Raw genomic sequence first — 20,369 nt, 5'->3', positions numbered from 1 at the left:
CGGCCGATTTGCCAGCGCTGCTGCTATATCGATAGGAAAATTTGTTTCTTGCTCGTTATACATAATACGGTGTTACATTACGGTGTATAATCGCGGGATGCCTCGAATGATTATTCTGTGGTCGGCAAAAACCGCGATCTCTCGCGCAATAACGAACGCAGAGGAAGAGAGAGAGAGAGATTCTTCCCCTTTAAAGTGCTTCTAAGCATACGGCAGACTGCTTAACGAAGAAGAGTTAACGATCGACTGCCGAAACTTCAAGCGCCGCTTTCTCGGCTAAAGCTCAGCTAACCCAGCAGAGAATCTCGAACCCTTCCGTTCATGTCTACTTTAAGCATCTAACTTTGAAACTTGAAGAAAACCCTTTGCTCCATCCAGCGAGAGAATTCTATGCCCCCTTGATACTTGTTAATAATGCGAAAAGCACCAATAACGTCATTGATTATTAGATTTAATTTAAAATTTAATAATATTTTAATGATTTGAAAAAATTCAGTTTTGTATTTTTTTAAATCTTTTTTTTTCTTTTTATTAACCTTTTTATCTCATTAAGATCTTCATTATGAGATTTTTTATGCTTAAATATAGAAAAGATTTTTCTTTTGTTTTTTATGAGATTTTAAATTTAATATTTATACATAGTGATGTATAGTTGGAAATTTGTATATAATTTTTTTCGATAATAATTGCACTTATTCATCTTTAAGCGCTTAAAACACACGCCACAGTTTTCGCAAAAGGTTTCTACAATTCACAATCGGGAATCGCATAATTTCGTTTCAGGAATCTCGTACATAATCTCAGTTTGACCGATCTGACGGAGCAGCAGAGGCTGACCTGGTACTCGACGGAGAACGACGTAAAGATGTGCGTCGTCAAGGGGACGCCCGAGGAAAACTGCCAGAATTACATTCGCATCTTGGTGAAGACCGGGTCGAACAATTTGTTCGTGTGCGCCACCAACGCCTTCAAGCCTATGTGCCGTGATTACACGGTGCACGCGGGCAACTACACGATGATGAAGGAGAAGGGCGGTCAGGCGAGGTGCCCGTACGATCCCCAGCACAACAGCACCTTCGTCTACGTCGACGGTGAACTTTACACGGGCACGGTCGCCGATTTCGCGGGCATGGACCCGATCATCTATAGAGAACCGCTGCAGACCGAGCAGTACGATTCGATGAGTCTGAACGGTGAGTGAGAAAGCTAATTCAATCGTCAATTCTCGTTGCCCGTGATTGATGACGCTTAATGATCGCGTACCGCTGATTTACATTGAAAGTCGGCGGTTAACTCTGATCGCAACTCTGGATATCAATTTTCATTTTCCCAGCGCGCTTTTGCCATTAATTCGACATGGCGACAAGTGCGGTTCGTGAAGTCGATAGTTAATGATCGCAACTCTGGATATTAATTTTCATCGAGGCAAACTATCATTAAACAACAAAGTATATATAAAATGTATAGAATAATGTTGCTTAAAAAAGAGTTTAATCATTTCTGACGTTATTTTATGCACCTATAAGATTTATTTCGGAAAGTGTTTATAGAACAAAATGTTTATTCCAGGCGCGAATTTCAATTAATTTTACTTATTCATCATATTTCTCTTCGTTGCATCTTCCAAAATAGTGGGTATCGAAGACAGAATAATTTTATATACAACGATCTTAAAAATCCATAAGAATAAACCGCACAATTGGCTCAGGTTAATATAACCGCGATAAATTTAGTTTAACATCAGAGCTTAATTAAATATTAATCCAATTATTTTCCAATGACATAAGGACTCTAGCGACAGATCTATTATTCATATCATCTAAAAGTTGCGTTCTATATTAGTATTCATTTCCAATGTTCTCGAATAAAGCAAGTAAAACTACACAAAATTTTTTCATCATGCACAACTGCATTTCACAATTTGTTTGTCGTTTGAATGCCTATCAAGGCGAGTATATATTATATCTCATTATCATCACACGCGACTTTAATCACGTCGTTTTATCGTGCTCACCAACTTCCGGAATTATCGTCGTATGAATATTCCGGCACGACATAATTGTTATCCATTATCGACCTCATGCACCGCCGTCAAAATGTGATGCCTTCCCCCTCCCCCCTCTCAACCGGAAGGTAAACGCGTGTCTGAATGTTTGAGAGTCACGCGGTGGCTCCCGCATAATACATATCCGTGTCCATTAAAGTTCAACTGCGAGTTCGATTCAATATTTACACGCCAAGTTTCGGCTTCCGGTGCGCGCTCGCTCCGGGTCAACTTTGAAAATCCGGCGTGTGCGCTCCGCGAAATTATTCAGAAATGTCATGCGATTGAATCGCGAGACCGAGGGCGACCCTTTCTCCTCCTTTTCCTCCGGTAATGTCTCTAATCCACACGGTGTAATTCCGAGATTAACCGCGCGTGTACCTAGTTCCCTAAGCTCTCTCTCTCTCCTCTCTTCTCTCCCACCGTACTTGGCCCAAGATTATTTCACGGATCTTCCGAGCTCTCGGGTAACGAAGGCACAGCAGCACTGCCTTGCCTTGTCCACCGGCTCGAAATTTGCCTTCGAGATTGTAATACGCCCCCGTTGCATCGTAATACGGATATTGTGTAGTGTATACGAGAGAAGCGTGATATCGGAGTAAAATCGTGATTTTTTTTTTTTTTTTTTTTTATGTCATCGATCGCTTCTTTATTCTTTTATATCTGAATATAGAATGACATATAGATGTCTAAGATTTGTGCGCGAATATTTTTAATTTCGGTGTATCTCGTCCGTTTTTCTCTTTCATTAAACTGAAACACGATTTTAATTAACGCTGTAAACGTAGATTTTTATCGTGCTTTCTGCAAGATCGCGCTGATATGATTTTTACGGTTATTCCTGCGTCTTTGTTCGCTCGACGTTCAGAGTTCATATATTCGCGCACGAGAACTCCCTTCCCTTTCCTTTATGGATTTAATAAATTAAAAACTAGATTTTCTCGGCATTTATGTACCACGGTGTATTATACGAAAATTCAAACTTCAGAAGAGCCGTCTTCTTGTCGTCGTGGCGTTAAAATTGATACGTCACTTTGCTCGAGGCGAAAACGGCGGGGGGTTGGGGGGCCATCTCCGCTAAGGGGGAGAGGGAGTTCGCTAGGGCATTTTAATTGAACGGTGTACGAGAGCGCTAATCAAGTTTCTCCACCCGTTGGACAATATTGATTTTCTCTCCGTCCGTCGAAAATTCAATTCTATCCCGCCGCTCGTCCTATCCACCTCGTTGTCGTTTCTCCGACAAATCGCGAATCGAAAATCTCCGGACGATTGGCTTCGGACGAGACGCGGGGGGTCGAGACTGACACGCGCACGTGACATCTAGAAGAGCATTTTTCTAATCGGTCGTGGAGGAAAAGTAAAGAAAGAAACCGGGAGAGCGAAGTGTTTCCTCTTTCGAGAGGGTCCCTACCGCGAATTTTCTGCGGCACTTTGTTTCTCGGCGGTGGTGCAGTTAAATGCGACATGGGTCGCAAGGCGGGAAGGAAGCGAGCGAGGAAGGAAGGAAACGAACCGGCGGCGACAGATAGAAAGAGTGAGAGAGAGAGGGGAAGAGAACTGGAGGAGAACTCTCTCTTGCCAAGGAGTCGGGGTAAAACGAGGAGAATTTATGGGGCGGAGAGCGACGGGTCGTTCGGATATACCTACGTGGCACGGCGAGATTAATATTACTTTATGAATCCTAAGAAGCTTATGAAAACCCTGTCAAGTTAATAAATCGATAAAGTTTTCTCACTTTATCGGGCGGCCGACCGAGACGGCGGAACCGCGACGTGGCAACGCTTTACCGGGCGACGGCGTTGAAATAACCCGAGAGAGAAAATAAAAGGGCTCTTTATATACGCGCGTAGCCAGCTTATTGACGATGGAAGTTGCCCCGGAGTACGCGTGTACTGGGTGTCGCGGGTGTACGATACCCTGCAACGTCGACGACGAGGAACCGTCTCGTTGTTACTTCGACTTCGCCGAGTCCGCCTCGTAGACTCTTCTATTTCGATCCTACTCTCTTGCGCTTCGCGTTCATTGTTCCCACCCCAGTGGAGGATCGGCATAAGTGTTGTAACTCTCGAAACATTAATAACGGATACTAATACGTCGTTTGTCAACGGGAATGTCCTGATGCGTTTAACCGTCGTATAATTACGTTCAATTAATTACCGCGATTATGTCGAAATTAATTGTACAATCAAGGTAAGCATTTGTTAACGTAAATAACCGGTACCGGTGGCGTCGTCATTAACTTCTCGAGCCACTCTCTCTTCTCTGTGCGAGAATTAATGTTCACCGCAATCTCCAGTGGAAATGGGAGTTTTTAAATAAATCGTGTCGAGATTTCCTCCCCCTTATTTTCAGGATACTGTATGAGCGTTGTCTGCTTTATTACACACCATCGATTGCGTTCCAGTAGGTGGTTATTACGCTCATTTATTTATAAAGGGAATTTATAGGGCCATTTACTATCCCCGCACCGCAGTGGCAATAGTAGTTAGTAATAATGGCTACATATTCTAATTGCAGCACCGAACTTTGTGAGCTCCATGTCCCAAGGAGATTTCGTCTACTTCTTCTTTAGAGAGACCGCTGTAGAATATATCAATTGCGGCAAGGTAAGAAATCGTCGACGATTAATAATCTCTCTATATCTTACTTGCATCGTAAAAGAGGAGAATCGCGTGTAATTATATTTATGTAATAATTATTACACCCGAAATGTGTCGTCATTCCGAAAGCTTTTATAGAACACAATAAACTCAGTTATGTGTTACGACGATCATAATAATAATCGATTATCCAATTGAAGAAGTACGATACTGTAGTTTAAATAACATTAGTTTCGCCAGTTAACTTTTGTCATTTTTGTGAATAAGATTTAATACTCCTGCGTCCAAAGCTATATACATATATCTCTGACGATGATCGAAATTCGGGCGGTAAAAGCTCGCTGGTGACTATAAAAGTCCCATCGCGATATTTTGCTCGGCGAATTAGCGTACGGTCAACGGATAACAATGGAGTAGAAGAATCGCGTCGCGCGGATAAGATTAACTTTGGCGTCGGAGTCGGATAATACGCACAAAAGTTTCGCGAAAGTTTCGTAGCCGCTTGCTGTTACTCTCTCCCCCGGTCGATTTTTAACGTCCGAGTAAGACGATTACGCTTCTTTCGCCCGTCGTTTCGCATTGAAAATCGGCTTTTAGAGGCGCGTCACTTCCGCACTTACACAGAGACTTACGTACATACATGCACACTCTTTCTCACGCGGCGGAAAGTTGTGGACTCGTCGTAGCTTAAGTCAGGCTCGACTTATTGTCAAAGGCTGCGCGCGAGCTTTACGTACCTCTCCGATAATGACGCATAATTTTATGACGAGCGAGAGATAAATCCCGGGCGGATCTCAAAACGGAGAAAAAGTTGGAACGGCGGTATTACGAGATAAAGATTGTGATTCTTCTCTCCCGGGGAGAAATATTTTATACGATTCGGAGAATAAATTTATATAATCTTCTCGGCGGTGCCGCGATTAATAATTTATTCCGGTATCTTCGAAATCGTGGAAACGCTCGCGCGTTCTAGTTTTTTTATTTTATATTTATACGTGTTTTTCGCGAATTCTATTTTTAATTATAGGTACGCGATAAATTCTCTCCTTTAAATCACGCTCGTTTTTAGCTCCCTTACGTGATCTCGCGAATATTATATTTTTTCTCGAAAATTTCGGATGTGTACAATATTTTGTTTGTTTCTCGCAACCTTTCACGCAATCTTTACGCAGCGCTTTTGTGCGGTCACTTTAATAACGCGCATAAAAAAGTAAAACTAGTTTGCCCTCGTTTGTCCGTTTCTCTTGTGACATGCACATTTTTTTAGAAATAAAAAAATTCCTTATTTCACACTTTTAACAATGAAATTTACTATACGAGCGACAATTCTCACATTCGCAGGCCGTGTACTCTCGCGTGGCGCGAGTCTGTAAATACGACCGAGGTGGACCGCATCGTTTCCGTAACAGGTGGACGTCCTTCCTCAAGTCGCGTCTCAATTGCTCCGTTACCGGGGACTTTCCATTTTACTTTAACGAAATACGTAAGTAGATATGCGCATGTATTTTTTTAATCTATCGTTTGTTATGTCTGAATATATTCATTCCTTTAAATTTCATTCTATAATCGATAAAAGAATCCTAATTTTTCATGCATACTTATGAATCATAATAAATTGATAAATATTCTCAACATTTCAAAATCATCAATATTTTTTCATTTATACACTTTCTTTCACTAAGTTATCTATTTGATTCATTTCTTGTTTCGCTTTTAATTTTCATATCCTACACAGAGAGAATTTTCTCTTAGAATTTACTCTGAAAATCATGATAATCGTGGGACAATATGGTATGGAAAGAATTTTATGACAATTTGTCTGATTAATATTTATCACAATAAAAATAATAATATCTATTACAATAAAATATAAAATATGTTTGATTAATATTACTATGCAATTTAATAAAATTAATCAAACATGTTTTATATTTTATTGTGATAAATATTGTTTTTATTGTGATAAATATTGGGTGTGTGAAGTTGGCACCCCTGTTATGCTAATAGTTCTGTTAAGAGTTCTGAGTTATTTTAAACCATAGAAAGAGTTCTTGATAATTTTTAAAAATAGTTCCGGTCATTACGATAACGAAAATCAGTTTCAAAAAATAGGGTTTGCCAACTTCACATTTTTTTACACATCGAGTTCCAATAGTTTTGAGCAGAGTTTTAAGGTTTTTAAATAGTTATATAGTTCCTGATTATTTTTTGAAAGAATTCTGCAATTTTTAGATAAAAAAAACGTACCTTCACGTATGTCATACTTCGACTTGACATACGTCGCAAAATTTCTACGTTCCAATTAAAAAAATCGATAACTCGGAAATTATAACAGGTAGAGCTATATGCGGTTTTCACTTTTTTCTTGTTTTATCGTGTATAATTCTAAACTCCAGCATTTTCGACCAGAACTCGTGATTTTCGAAATGTTTCGTAAAAGTGGATTAATTTTAAAAAATCGATATTTCGGAAACTATAATAGTTAAAGCCATGCGGTTTTCACGTTTTTTCTTGTCTTTTCTTGTCTTAACGAGTTCGATTCAGAACTCTAACGTCTTTCACCAGAACTTGATATTTTAAAAATATCTTCAATAATGAAAGTATGTTTTTTTATCTCTAAAAATTGCAAAACTCTTTCAAAAAATAATCAGGAACTATGTAACTATTAAACAATTTAAATTTACTCACCTCACGGTTGCTCCTTTGTTGCCCGATGTGTCCCCGGGCCTCCTCCTCGTAGAAGTTTCGAAACACTTGCATTCGCGTTATTTTTTTTCGTTCGCGACGTGCGGCGACGATCGGGTTTTAGCTGTCGCGATTACGATATTGGTACGTGCGACGCGATCGGATTTATACGATAATTAACCACCAAAGACGCTAATTAATACACTCGTTCTTTCGCGGAGCGGCAAGAAGGGCGCGACCGTTGACCACGAACAACCGAAGAAGAGCACTGGAGGTGGAGCTAGACTGGCACTGCCAGTTTCGGAACGCGCAGCACACGCGCGCCACGCGTAGTGGTGGGGGTATGTAGAGGTTGCGACGTGGGAGCTCGGCGAATCACATCGCGACTACATATCGCCACCACTACGACCTGGTAGGGGCATGTAGTCGCGACGTGATTCGCTCAACCTCGCACGTATTACGTTGCGTCGCGACTCCTACAATGCCCCACCACTACGACTCGGCGCGACGTATCGTTGCGCGTTCCGAACCTGGCAGTGCCAGTCTAGCTCCACCTCCAGTGCTCTTCTTCGATTCTTTGTCATCAACGGTCGCGCGCTTCTTGCCGGTCTGCGAAAGGACGAGTGTATTAATTAGCATCTTTGGTGGTTAATTATCGTATAAATCCGATGGCGTCGCACGTCGCGAACGAAAAAAAATAACGCGAATGCAAGTGTTTCGAAACTTCTACGAGGAGGAGGCCCGGGGACACATCGGGCAACAAAGGAGCAACCGTGAGGTGAGTAAATTTAAATTGTTTAATAGTTACATAGTTCCTGATTATTTTTTGAAAGAGTTTTGCAATTTTTATAGAGATAAAAAAACATACTTTCAATATCGAAGATATTTTTAAAATATCAAGTTCTGGGGAAAGACGTTAGAGTTCTGAATCGTACTCGATAAGACAAGAAAAAACGTGAAAACCGCATGGCTCTATCTATTATAGTTTCGAAGAGATTGATTTTTTAAAATTAATACACTTTTACGAAACATTTAGAAAATCACGAACTCTAACATTTTTCACGAGAACTTGATATTTTAGAAATATCTTTGATATTGAAGGTACGTTTTTTTATCTAAAAATTGCAGAACTCTTTCGAAAAATAATCAGGAACTATATAACTATTTAAAAGAATCTTAAAACTCTGCTCAAAACTATTGGAACTCGATGTGTAAAAAAATGTGAAGTTGGCAAACCCTATTTTTTGAAACTGATTTTCGTTATCGTAATGACCGGAACTATTTTTAAAAATTATCAAGAACTCTTTCTATGGTTTAAAATAACTCAGAACTCTTAACAGAACTATGATAGCATAACATAGGGGTGCCAACTTCACACACCCTAAATATTAATCAGAGAAAGTCTCATAAAATTCTTTCCATACCATATTGTCCCACGATTACCATGATTTTCAGAATAAATTCTAAGAGAAAATTCTCTCAATGTATAATTTAATGATTACCTATATTAATTTTCTATATATTTTAGAATTCTTAAATTATTTGAGAAATCTAGTATTGATGTTTGTTTTAATAGAAACGCGCTATCTTTGGAAACCTATATCTGTATCTACGCGTGGTGGATGCAGAATTAAACTTACATTACCCTATCTATGAGAATACGTTCTTTAAATTTCGCTCTATGATCGATAAAAGAATTCTAATTTTTCATACATACTTATGAATCATAATAAATTGATTGAATGTGCTCAACATCTCAAAATCATTGATATCTTTTCATTCATACACTTTTCTTTCAACTAACAATAAGTAGTCTGTTTGATTCACTTAAACTTATTTCGCGAAAAGTCTTTCAATTTTCATATCTTGTAATTTAATGATTACATATATTGATTTTTATATATATTTTAGAATTCTTGAATTATTTGAAAAATCTAGCATTGCTTGTTTTAATAGAAATGCACTATCTTTGGAAACCTATCTATATCTATACGCGCGGTGGATACAGGATTAAACTTCCTAGATTGCCTATCCATGAGAATATACGTTCTTCTCCAAGTAATTCGAAGTATATCTCGACTGCAGAGTCAACGACCGAGCTAATATCGGGCCAATACGGCGGCACATCGGCGCAACTCATCTACGGCACCTTTACGACGCCGGTGAACAGCATAAGCGGTTCGGCGGTGTGCGCCTTCTCCCTGCAGGATATCGCCGACACTTTCGCCGGTAATTTCAAGGAGCAGAGTGCGATGAACTCCAATTGGCTGCCGGTGCAGGATACGAAGGTGCCGGATCCGCGACCCGGCCAGTGCACGAATGATTCGCGCACGCTGCCGGATCTGACGCTCAACTTCATCAACACGCATTCGCTGATGGACGAATCGGTGCCGAGCTTTTTCGGCCAGCCAATCGTTATACGCACCAGTTTCCAGTAAGTGAAAAAATCACTCGATCGAGCCACTCGGACCGAAAATCCAAATTGAACGCAAATGACGCGCGCGTCAACAAAACTTGGTCTGGCTTTTATCGTCGTTGCGTCCGTCACGTGTTTTGCATTGACGCAAACGCGATTTAACATTGTAGAGACTCTGTAGACGCTTTTATGGATTCTTTATTTATTTTCTTGCATATTAGCGAAATGAATTATTGCATGTAAATTGGTCGCCTCGCTTATTCAATCGTATCAATGTGTGATACAGATCGGTAACATGTTTCTATCCGATCTCAGTTACAGATTCACCCAGATTGCCGTGGATCCTCAAGTGAAGACTCCGGGTGGCAAGACCTATGACGTCCTCTTCATCGGCACGGACAACGGCAAGGTAATCAAGGCGGTGAACGCCGAATCCGCCGATTCTCATCAGAAAGTTAGTCCGGTCGTGATCGAGGAAATACAAGCTTTCCCACAAACGGTGCCGGTTCGCGGCATCAAGGTGATACGAGCCTCCCAGGCAGGCGACGGTCTCGAGGACGGTCGATTGGTCGTCATCGCCGACAGTCAGGTGCAGGCGCTAAGACTTCATCGATGCTACAGCGACAGGATATTGTCCTGCAGCGAATGCGTTGCTCTGCAAGATCCATATTGCGCCTGGGATAAGGTGGAGGGCAAATGCAGGGCGTTGGTTGGCCCAGCAGCGACGGATGCCAGCAGGTTCTTGCAGAGCGTCGCGACAGGCACACATACATCCTGTCCACCAAGCAAGAGCCTCAACAAAGACGCCGGAAGCGTCGGTGCTATATCCGCTAATCAGAACAAGTTTCCGCAAGACTCGATGATACCGAACAAAGACAATCCGGGCGGTGAAATTATCAATATCATGCAAGACGAGGAACAGGACAACTCAGGTACAGGACAATTCCTTGGTTGATGGGGTTGTGTGAATTTATATTTCTCTTTTTTATATATTTAAATTTATATTCCATTATTTGCAGGTCCGGAAGTATCCGCAGCTGACACACCTCCTCCACAATACTCCGTGGAGACACTGGTAATGGCTGTGGTGGCCGGTGCATTGGCCGCGTTGTTCGTTGGTTTCGTAGCCGGTTATTTGTGTGGGAGAAAGTGCAGAAAAGACGAGGATGACAATCTACCTTATCCAGATACGGAGTACGAGTACTTCGAGCAACGGCAAAACGTGAATAGGTAGGATATTCATTTCGATGTTAAAAGAACGGACTCTGCGGAGGAATACTTTTTCAATTTGCCGCTCTTAGTAATGTCTGTCTATCCACATTCAGCAGGCTGGCGCCCGAGCCAAAGCTGCTACCGCAGGAAGAGGTGACTTACGCGGAACCGGTGCTGGTTCCGCAACCGCCGAAGCTTCAATCTCCGAAGGGTACCATGAGGAAACCACCGCCGACGCCCACGGAGACTCTCTTCCAGTTCCCGGACGGTTATGGTTTCCGCGGGGGACCGCGTGGCGACAATTTTGGCACCCTGCGCTCTCATCAGGGTGACGCGTATCGCCGCAACGATGGCTTTGCGACCACGCGCAGCGTCAAGAAGGTTTATCTCTGAGAAACGAGCGAGGAGGGGGGTGGCCGTCACCGGAGCCTAGGACGGCCAGCGCGCAATCGCCACAACGCGACGACGGGCAGCAGAAGTAGTCGCGCTGTGACGTCCGGGGGACAGTCGAATCGTGAGCTCGCCGGGCCGAGGGCACTGGAATCGCCCTCGCCATCGTCGAGCGTATCATCGAGTTCCCCGTCCCCTCCCTCCTCGTCACCCTCGCCCACCCTCGTACCGATTGCCATGAGCGGCCAACAGCCACCGCCGCCACCAACGCCACCCTGCAGCTTCATCTATCGATCATAGTCATCGTCGTCATCGTCGTCATCGTTGTCGTCGTCATCGTCATCGTCATCATCGTCATCGCCGTCATCATCACGGTGGTCGTCGTACTCTGCTTTCTGCTCGATGACGCGAGGGGACGAGAGAGAGAAAGCGTTCTACAGTCCTAGCGCGTTATTCCGAAATGTATAAATTGAATAATCAAGAGAATAATCTCCTGTCCAGAAATATCACAATACTTCAATGGATGCCGCGGTATGTTTCTTTTGTATCTTAAATCTTTTTTGTTTCGCTCGTGGTTTTCATTTTGACAGTGATGTTGCTTTGGTGGTAACGTTTGAACGTTGGAATTTCGCGTCGATCGAGTCTAGATGTTACCGTTCGTTTGCATAACAGAAATCGATCAAAGAAATTATCTTATCGCATTGGGAAACGCCGAGCCGAGCATCTGCGTATAGGGCAGTTTATTTTCGCCCATTTACAAATCATCGCAGCGTCATAATACAGCATTTCATAATTCTAGAAACGACATTCCAACCGGAAATGTTTCGGTAGACGTTACGTTTTAATCAGTAGCTTGATTATTCCGTGCACGTTGAAGACTAAAAACATTTTAGCATAGCGGTTGTCGGTTATCGTAGATCTTTAGCACTAATTCGCAAAAGAATGAGTAAGTAGAATAAAGAAAAAAAAATAAAGAAATTATCGATGCTCGAACGTGTGAAAACTCGAGTAAACTTTGGTGATTAGGCTCGATTGACAAAATAGTGCGAACGTTACGCGACGGTTCGCAATAAAATGTCGTAATCTCCACTATTTTATTAATTGACAGTTAGTATTAAAGTCGATATGTGTAAAGCTACACAACATAGTACTACGATGAGGCTTTTTTCATAAAGTCAATTAAAGGAGACTATCCGCAAGCTCGAAACACGCAATTTTTCTAATGTAATATTTAATACGAGTGATTGATAGTGCCATTATAGACCACGTAACACTTCTGCGTGCCTCGAAATTAAAGACGATCATGACGATTATCGACGTTGTTGGCCAAATGTTTTTCGCGATTGGCCAAACGGATCAATGCATTTAATTAATTGTACATAACGTTTCTGTCTTTATACTCGTTCTTTTATTTGTCTTATTTTATTTTGTAATTTTGTTATGTATTTTATTTGTAATATATTTAATATATTAATATATTAATATATATTATTTTACAAATCGTATATATATACGATCCTATAGGAGATCGTTTATATACTATGAAAACTATTAGATTCAGTTTTACGGACATGATATAGTGATTTTTTAATTGATTCATTTTAATGCTCTCTCTCTTAAATTTCGTAATATTTTGTTATCACATTATATACAGAAATCTGAATCATAAAATCGTGGAGATTGCTATATTGCGTGAATTATGGATGCGTTAACTGATGTATCCAATGATAGCAGTCAACAAATACAGACTATGTTGCTGCTGTCTGTAATAGATATGTTAAAATAGTCGTCGGAAAAGGATACTAATTTCTAATTTCTCGTATGTGAATGTCGGTTCATCTAGTTCTATGTACGCTTCGGAGACGCGCGTTCTCAACGCCTGCACATATACGTAATAGAGAGCGAGAGAGAGAGAAAGAAAGCGAGAAAGTGAGAGAGAGAAAAAAAGAATGGGAGAAAAAGTGAGAGGCACAGCGCTTATATGTACATAATACATATATACAAAGCATACATCAATTAGGAGTTAAAAGGAAGGGAATGGAAACGAAAACGAAAATCAGTCCATCTAACCTGGGCCCGATGGTATAAGTAGACATCTATCTTAAAGTGCTTCTTATTTCGGTGTGTTTAGAAATAAACGTGTATGTGATATATTCTATATGACGAGATGCTTTCCAAGCATCGCGAAATGGGAGAGACGTGGAGAGGGTTTTTAACTCAGGGGCTCTTTCGACGGATCTATGAGATGAGACAGGCGCACGTGGTGATAAAACTCACGGTCTTTTGTTCACAAGAATTCGTCGTTATGCTTTGTAAATATTTTCTTTTTTTCTCATACGATTTCTCGTATCTACTTTACGCATATATAATACAGTATATCATTGATTCCTGACATCTCTCGGTCTCCCGCAATTCCACGGTGTCGCGAAAAGTCTCTACATTCCAGCAGATTGTCTTTCATCGCTCGTGGAATTTTGTGAACAATCGAACTTGAACTCTTTGACACGCACACAATACACACAAGTACACGGATACAGACTGCTACAAGTTGTAAAATTTTTGTAAATCTTATTACTGTCTTTTTTTTCAATTAATTTTCGTTTAATTTGTTGATTTGGTGTTCAAATATATCTTGAGAATTCGTCGAAAATCACCCCTCAAACCGTAAGACTGAACAAATCCCCTAACGGCGAATCTCTCGATATATTTCTCCTTCTCTTACAAGTTTTATATAATGAACGAGAAACATTTTTGTTCTTTGATACGGATACAAACATTTTGATCATACATTTTTAAGTGTTTCCCGTTCCAAGCACAAATTATTCTTTATTACGCTTCGTCAAGAAGCTAATGGAATTTTGTCGAAAAGCGAATTGTTAATTGTACCGCTGCTAATCGATATTCTTTCAGCGCAAAATAAAACGGTGATGTGAACATATTTATCTCATTGTTCTAACGACTGTCAAACACTGCATAATTGTTGGAAAATCTATGTAAACTGCCACGTGGTACACTGTAATCGTAGGATAAAACCGATACTTTGTGCTTGAAACAAGTAGCGATATAACAGGAACATGAACTCAAACACTCAAAACACTCCCATGTGGTTTTCCACGTGGTTCGATGCTGCCATATAATATCGACCCGACACTCATTGTCGTCTCGCAGATACGTTTAATTATCCCTCGGGAGCTATAAGTAGCGTTTCTAATGGCTTATTTCGCATTTCGTGCGAACGATATAAATTTTTTTCTAAGTTTGATACGACCGAAGTACCGAATAAGGGATTTTAACAATTGTTTAGTGATTTTTTCGTAAACGGAAGACTCAGGCATGATACCAAAGATATTAATTGTAAACTAAAACATCGTTGGTCACATACATTGTGATGGTTAATCGTTAGAGAAGGCGCACAAAACGGTATTCATTAATATGATAGGAAGGTGGCCCCCCTTGCACATATGTAGACTCGAAGACACAGTTATTACAAGAACACGCGCACTCGTACGCGAAGCTGACACAAGAGAGGCACACGTGTAAGGATGTTCACCTTATTAGCGAGTTTTAATAATGTTGACGACACACTAGTTGGGAGACACTCGCGATATTAAGATCGTAGAATTCTACTAAACGTTGGAATCAAGTAATGCATGAAAAACAGAGCCTTCGTGCACCACGAAATATTTTTCAAGAGAGAAAGAATGTGTATGTATGTGTGTATACATGCGTGAGCGAAAGAATAGATGAGAGGGAGGGAGAGAAAGATAATCAGAGGTGTAGCGGTAGCTCGGTGTTAAAAAAAAAGTCAGAAGTCTAATAAGCTTACGATATTACTGTCAAGCGTTGATGCTTTAATAAAAGAAAAATAAGTAAAAAAAACAAAGATTTGTATAAACGTGTTCAAGAAGCTCGTAAGAAAAAAAAAACGTTCATGTTGTTTAAGCCAATAAGGAACGGATTCCATCCAAGACAATGACGCGATTCCAATGAAGTCGATTAGAGGCGATTCTCGACTCACTCGGTGTAAATGAGTTCGTTTGTTCGGCATTGTTATAAACGAGGACGTGTAAAGAACGTTGTTCGATTATAAGCTTCACGTGATTTCTTACGTTTAAACGAATATCGCGGAAGACGTAATGATGTGTGTTTCATGCATTATTTTATTTCAATCCCTCGAATCCGAGTTATTTGTCTGTATATTTAACGGAAACGAGTTTAGCCAGTTACTTATAAATTGCAAAAGAGAGAAATGAATCTTAGAAAAAAAAAACGCAAGATATCTTCTTGATTAAAGAGGGGGATCGGATAAAAGATTAAGTATGTATGAGAGATGCGATTCTCGCGTGAGGATGTGGAAGCTTAGAGATAAGTAGAAGATTAGTAATGGTACACACATACGTATATATAAATATATAAATATATAAATAAATATAAATAAATAAATGAATATATATATATAAATAAATATATATATATATATATATATAGAACGCTTGAAACGTATATAAATATTAATGATATTATAACTTTTTATAAATATATTTTTCCGTCGAAGTCTAGCCTAGTTGATACATACACAGTTACGACTATTAATTTATCCGATCTGATTATTATCGAGATCTAGCGTTAATTCGAACATCTTAGGCGTCATAGTTTTACATGATAGGCGAGTTGTACGAATTGTAAGTCACTTAATGAGAGAGAAAGAGAGAGAGAGAGAGAGAGCAGGAGAGAATTAGTACCTAATGTTAAACAAATTTACTACTAGCGTTGAATATCCGAAACGGAAGTCTTCTTCTCTTTGCGGTCATCTCCCACTCTTTCCCCCTTTTCTCCCTTCTCCATCATTCCCAAATTTCCAAGCCGTCGTAGGATTTCGCCGATCAGACGTTCCATTTAAAGTATAGCATACCATAAGAGAACGAAGAGTATATATATACATATAAAATATATATAGATATGTGTATATGTAAGAGAGTCGAGAGAGAAAAAAAAAAGAGAGGACATTGTATTTTTCGAAATTCGCGTTTCAACGAAAACTCCATTACGCTCCACGACGGCCAGAGAAAATCTCGCGACTGTTAATCATTAAAAAACGCGACGACCGACCGCGGAAGAATGGAAGACTCCCGTTTCGCGCTTTGTAATTAAGTGAGAAGGAGATGAGGAATCGATGAAAAAAAAGGGCGATGAGGGGGATGACTGTATTCATCGTTCCCGCCCCCCTCCCTCCCCGGCGTGCGTTTACAAGTTTGACAAGCGTGAGGAAGAAGAGTGTCGATGTTTTTTCCGAAGGGGGATGATGTACTGGACGCGCCGGGCCCCCCTTTCCCCCCCACTCCCAATACGATATTGTAAAATGAGCGAGCACTAATAATAATGATATTATTAATAATAATAATAATAACGATAACAATATGATAATTAATACTTAAGAATAATCATAATGATGTAATAACAATATTGCGATACCAGAAGATTTTTAAAGAAAAAAAAAAAAAAACACTAGCATTTATCAACGATAAAATAACGAGAATGTAACATGTATTTTGCTTCTTCCTAATACAGTGCCGTTTACGCTATTTTTTACTGTAACTAATTAGAAGCTCGGCGTGCGAGGTGTGCGTCCCGAAGGAGGCGGCCGCCCGGCAGCATACGCTACTTTAAAAAAAAAATAAAAAGCCGGTCTGTATATTTAATCGGCCATGTGTATCCTTAAAATAACCGTTCGTGGAGAAGCGCCCAAATGCGATTCTGGTACACTATATCGTCTCGTTGTCATCGTCATCTTCGTCGACGATACGACGTCGACGAACGAAGAGAAGAGTTCTTTAGATCATCAGCATCAACAAGAGCGAGAAGAAACACTGCAAAGTGTGCTTGTAACATGTGTGTGTCGGCTCACTTGGATCGAGATACTCGTATATATCCTCGCGGTCTCCCTTCATTCAAGATCAAGTCGTTCGACTTGTTTCCAAGCAAAGTCGAATTTTTCACTTAACAATTAATATTGTCAGGTGGTGTCGGATACGGCAACACGTTCCTCGACCCTTGGCGAATATTCGGTGAATCAACACACGCATCTCGGGGAATTAAGTCCCGTCTAGGATCTCGTGAGCGTCACGATCGCGTTTGCTACTCGTTAATCCGATCGTATGTTATTATACTCTTGTATTACTCGTTATTAGCGTTAGACGCGTTTACACGTCGTGTCGTTTGCGAGACCGAAATTTTGCGAGAATTTTGCAAAATTGACGCGACGCGAGACTTGGCGAGGATCAGCGAATCGTGATCAACGACGCGAGAAAGGCTGTATATTAAAATATTCTTCAATGAAGACATTGCAATTATCGCTCTATGCACTTGTAGTTGTGTTCGCGACATACATATGGATACAGGTACACGTACGCAGACACGTCAATTGATCTGACCGACATCAGTCATGTCTCAGCGAGAATATAAAATCTTGTGACGCGATCGTATGTAGTATCAACGTGAACTAAGGCAGCGAATTCAATATTGATTTGTCAACATAATAAAACCATTATTCGGCAAATCTGTCAGACGCGAAAGAAAGGAAACATCCTGCGAGAAAGAGAGAAATCTCTTTCCATCTTTGATTGCGATAAGCTAATCCAACATTGACAGATAAACATGAATGATAACTCCTTAGTCACGTGGAGTAGCATCGCGCATCGCAGATCAGAGTCGCAATTTGGGTAGATTCTTCGACTTAATTAATCGGGCACGGTTGTGTGTGCGTGTGTGATAGGTATGTATGTGTGTGTGTCTCCGCCGTACTTATAAATCACATTTTTCGAACACGGAAGATCGGAGCAACCACCATTAATCGATCGCAGACACTCATTCTGTGTAGCACACAGCAGCGTGACGATTCATTCATTCATTCATTCATACATTCATTCATTCGTTCGTTCGTTCGTTCGTACGTTCGCGTGTTTCACGGTAACGTTTTTCTCGAGGCCGACGCGCGAACGAAATTTCTTACCCGATGAATTAAGAAGGGAAGAAAGAGAAAAAAGCGAAGGGAGAGCGATACTAAATAATAACGCGATATTGCATTAATGAAGGTATAATATTGCCGATAATTATATTGTAACGACACACGAAGGGATGAGAGATGATATATTAATAATACAATACTATTTATAAACTGCGAGAGAAGTGAGACAGAGAGAAAGATGAGTCGGAGATATCCGGCGAGAGGAAAGGAAGCGTGCGAGAGGGTTGAAGGAGGAGAAGAGAGAGGAACGGAAGTGAGGAGATAAGTAGTTTGGCAGTAGGCTGATGGTAGAGACACGGCACGTCTAATATTAACGAACAAAAAAAAATAATTAAAAAAAGTAAAGTATAAAATATATCATAAACGCGAAAAAGGTACAGTAGTGGTTTACTATTGGCTGACACGTAGTGTGAATGCTGATATAGGAAAAGCATGCTGGCGAAGGGGAGCTTTTGTCGATTTTTCCGTGACGGCTGGGGATGGTTTACGTCGCGCGAGATTCCGCGGGACACTTAAAGTAGTGGTGAGTTTTGGGTGCGTGTTGTTGAATCACGGTTCGTTTTGCAAGGTAATGAACGAGGCTTTCTTTCCGCGCGACTTTTCGCTCGTTTGTATAATTACAGATCACGTCCGATCTGGACATTCTTTTTCTTTTCTTGCACTCGACCATATTTCCTTCTGTTTGACTCACTAATTGTAAGACTCATCGTACTCGTATAGTTACCGTTTTTTATTGTACATTCTTCGTGTAAAAGTTATCGTTTTTTAAGTTTGCGCGAAATTTATAGACTGGAATTATTAATATCGAATCGGTGAGAAACGCACGGTGCGAATGAGATCGATGAGCAAAAAAAACGCGAGATTGCCAGAGAGGGAGAGAACGAGAGAGCAAGATTAAGGAAGGAAAAGGGTGAGAATGGAGCGAGTACTTGTGAAGGAAGAGTTAGACGGGGGACAAGAGGAAGTGTAAAAATCGGGCGTGAAAGGGATTTTGATCGAGTGAGAGAGAAAGAGAGAAAGGGTGCGAGAGAATGCGGAGGAACGATTGTAGATTCGGAAAGTCACTTAGCCAGCAGACTGCTGTTCATAGTGCCCTGTTATAGTGGGTTCCCTAGGCAGAGTGGCAGAGACGCGGTTAAAATAAAAAAAAAAAAAAAAAAGGAAGACAGAACGAAAGTGTGTAAAAGTCAAGTGGGAAGGAAAAGGGTGGGATAAGCGTAAGATACCAGCAACTAGTCTCACATTCTACATTCGAAGTGCATCTTTGGATGCGAGCATGTGCGATACCTGTACTAGGTCCTGAGCGTCGAATATCAATGAAAACATTGTAAATCGTGCATCGATACAACGACGGATTATTTATTGTAAGCGGCGTCGAGCACAATTTTTGTCGAGTTTTCTCATCATCGTGTCTCGATGAAGGATGCGACAATTCATTCGCGAGTCAATATCCTCTAAAAAGGCCCCTAAATAGTGGTGCGGTATTGATTCCTGTAACGTTTTGTATCTTCACCTTGTGCAAAAAAAAAACGATTATTGTTAAGAAAGGACGACGGTCGTCACGTTGATGCAGTCGAACGCTGTTGGATTCCTAGCGTGATTCTTCGTGGTTGTTTCGAGTCCTTACAGCATAATTAAAAACGACATAGACGAGATGGACCGCTCGTACGACCTGGTCGAGACCTATGATTGTTCTTGAGGTTCTCGTCCAACTTAAGGTTCCGGGCCCCCCGTGGAGAACATTAAAGCGTGACCGGATACCGAAGGAAAGAGAGAAAGAGAGAAATGCGGAAGTGCGAAGGAAAAAAAGAGAAATTGTCCGGAAACGAGGCACTCCGCCCTCTGCCCACGGGACCCTAATCTATTTTTCAGAATACGCTATTGTGATTATTACTATATAACAATTTAAAAAATTAAAACGACAAAAATATATATACCTTGTATCATTGTTTATTATACGATTCCGACGATTATATTATTTATAATGTTAATAATCTA

At 40.7% G+C, this 20,369-nt stretch overlaps 1 protein-coding gene across 5 annotated transcripts in view; it reads left to right on the top strand.

The window, feature by feature from the left end:
- Positions 1-19,909, top strand: part of Sema1a (semaphorin 1a) — a 235,700-nt gene extending 215,791 nt beyond the window's left edge. For 3 of the 5 annotated variants that reach the window (XM_083050813.1, XM_083050816.1, XM_083050817.1), the window contains 7 exons: positions 784-1,193; positions 4,562-4,650; positions 5,986-6,127; positions 9,415-9,763; positions 10,061-10,677; positions 10,765-10,975; positions 11,047-19,909. In XM_083050813.1, coding sequence (XP_082906939.1) covers positions 784-1,193; positions 4,562-4,650; positions 5,986-6,127; positions 9,415-9,763; positions 10,061-10,677; positions 10,765-10,975; positions 11,047-11,350 — 2,122 coding nt within the window. In that variant the 3' untranslated portion in view covers positions 11,351-19,909. The remainder of the gene's footprint in view (positions 1-783; positions 1,194-4,561; positions 4,651-5,985; positions 6,128-9,414; positions 9,764-10,060; positions 10,678-10,764; positions 10,976-11,046) is intronic. The other 2 variants (XM_083050815.1, XM_083050814.1) reach the window with 2 other exon arrangements.
- Positions 19,910-20,369: the final 460 nt, after the last annotated feature.

The sequence above is a fragment of the Prenolepis imparis genome, unplaced genomic scaffold (genome assembly GCF_030444845.1).
Source record: "Prenolepis imparis isolate NDT839.2.m4 unplaced genomic scaffold, iyPreImpa1.0 SCAF_11, whole genome shotgun sequence".
In the NCBI taxonomy this organism is placed as follows: Eukaryota; Metazoa; Arthropoda; class Insecta; order Hymenoptera; family Formicidae; genus Prenolepis; species Prenolepis imparis.
Note: the sequence above shows the minus strand (reverse complement) of the source record. Positions and strands in the feature narration are given on the sequence as shown.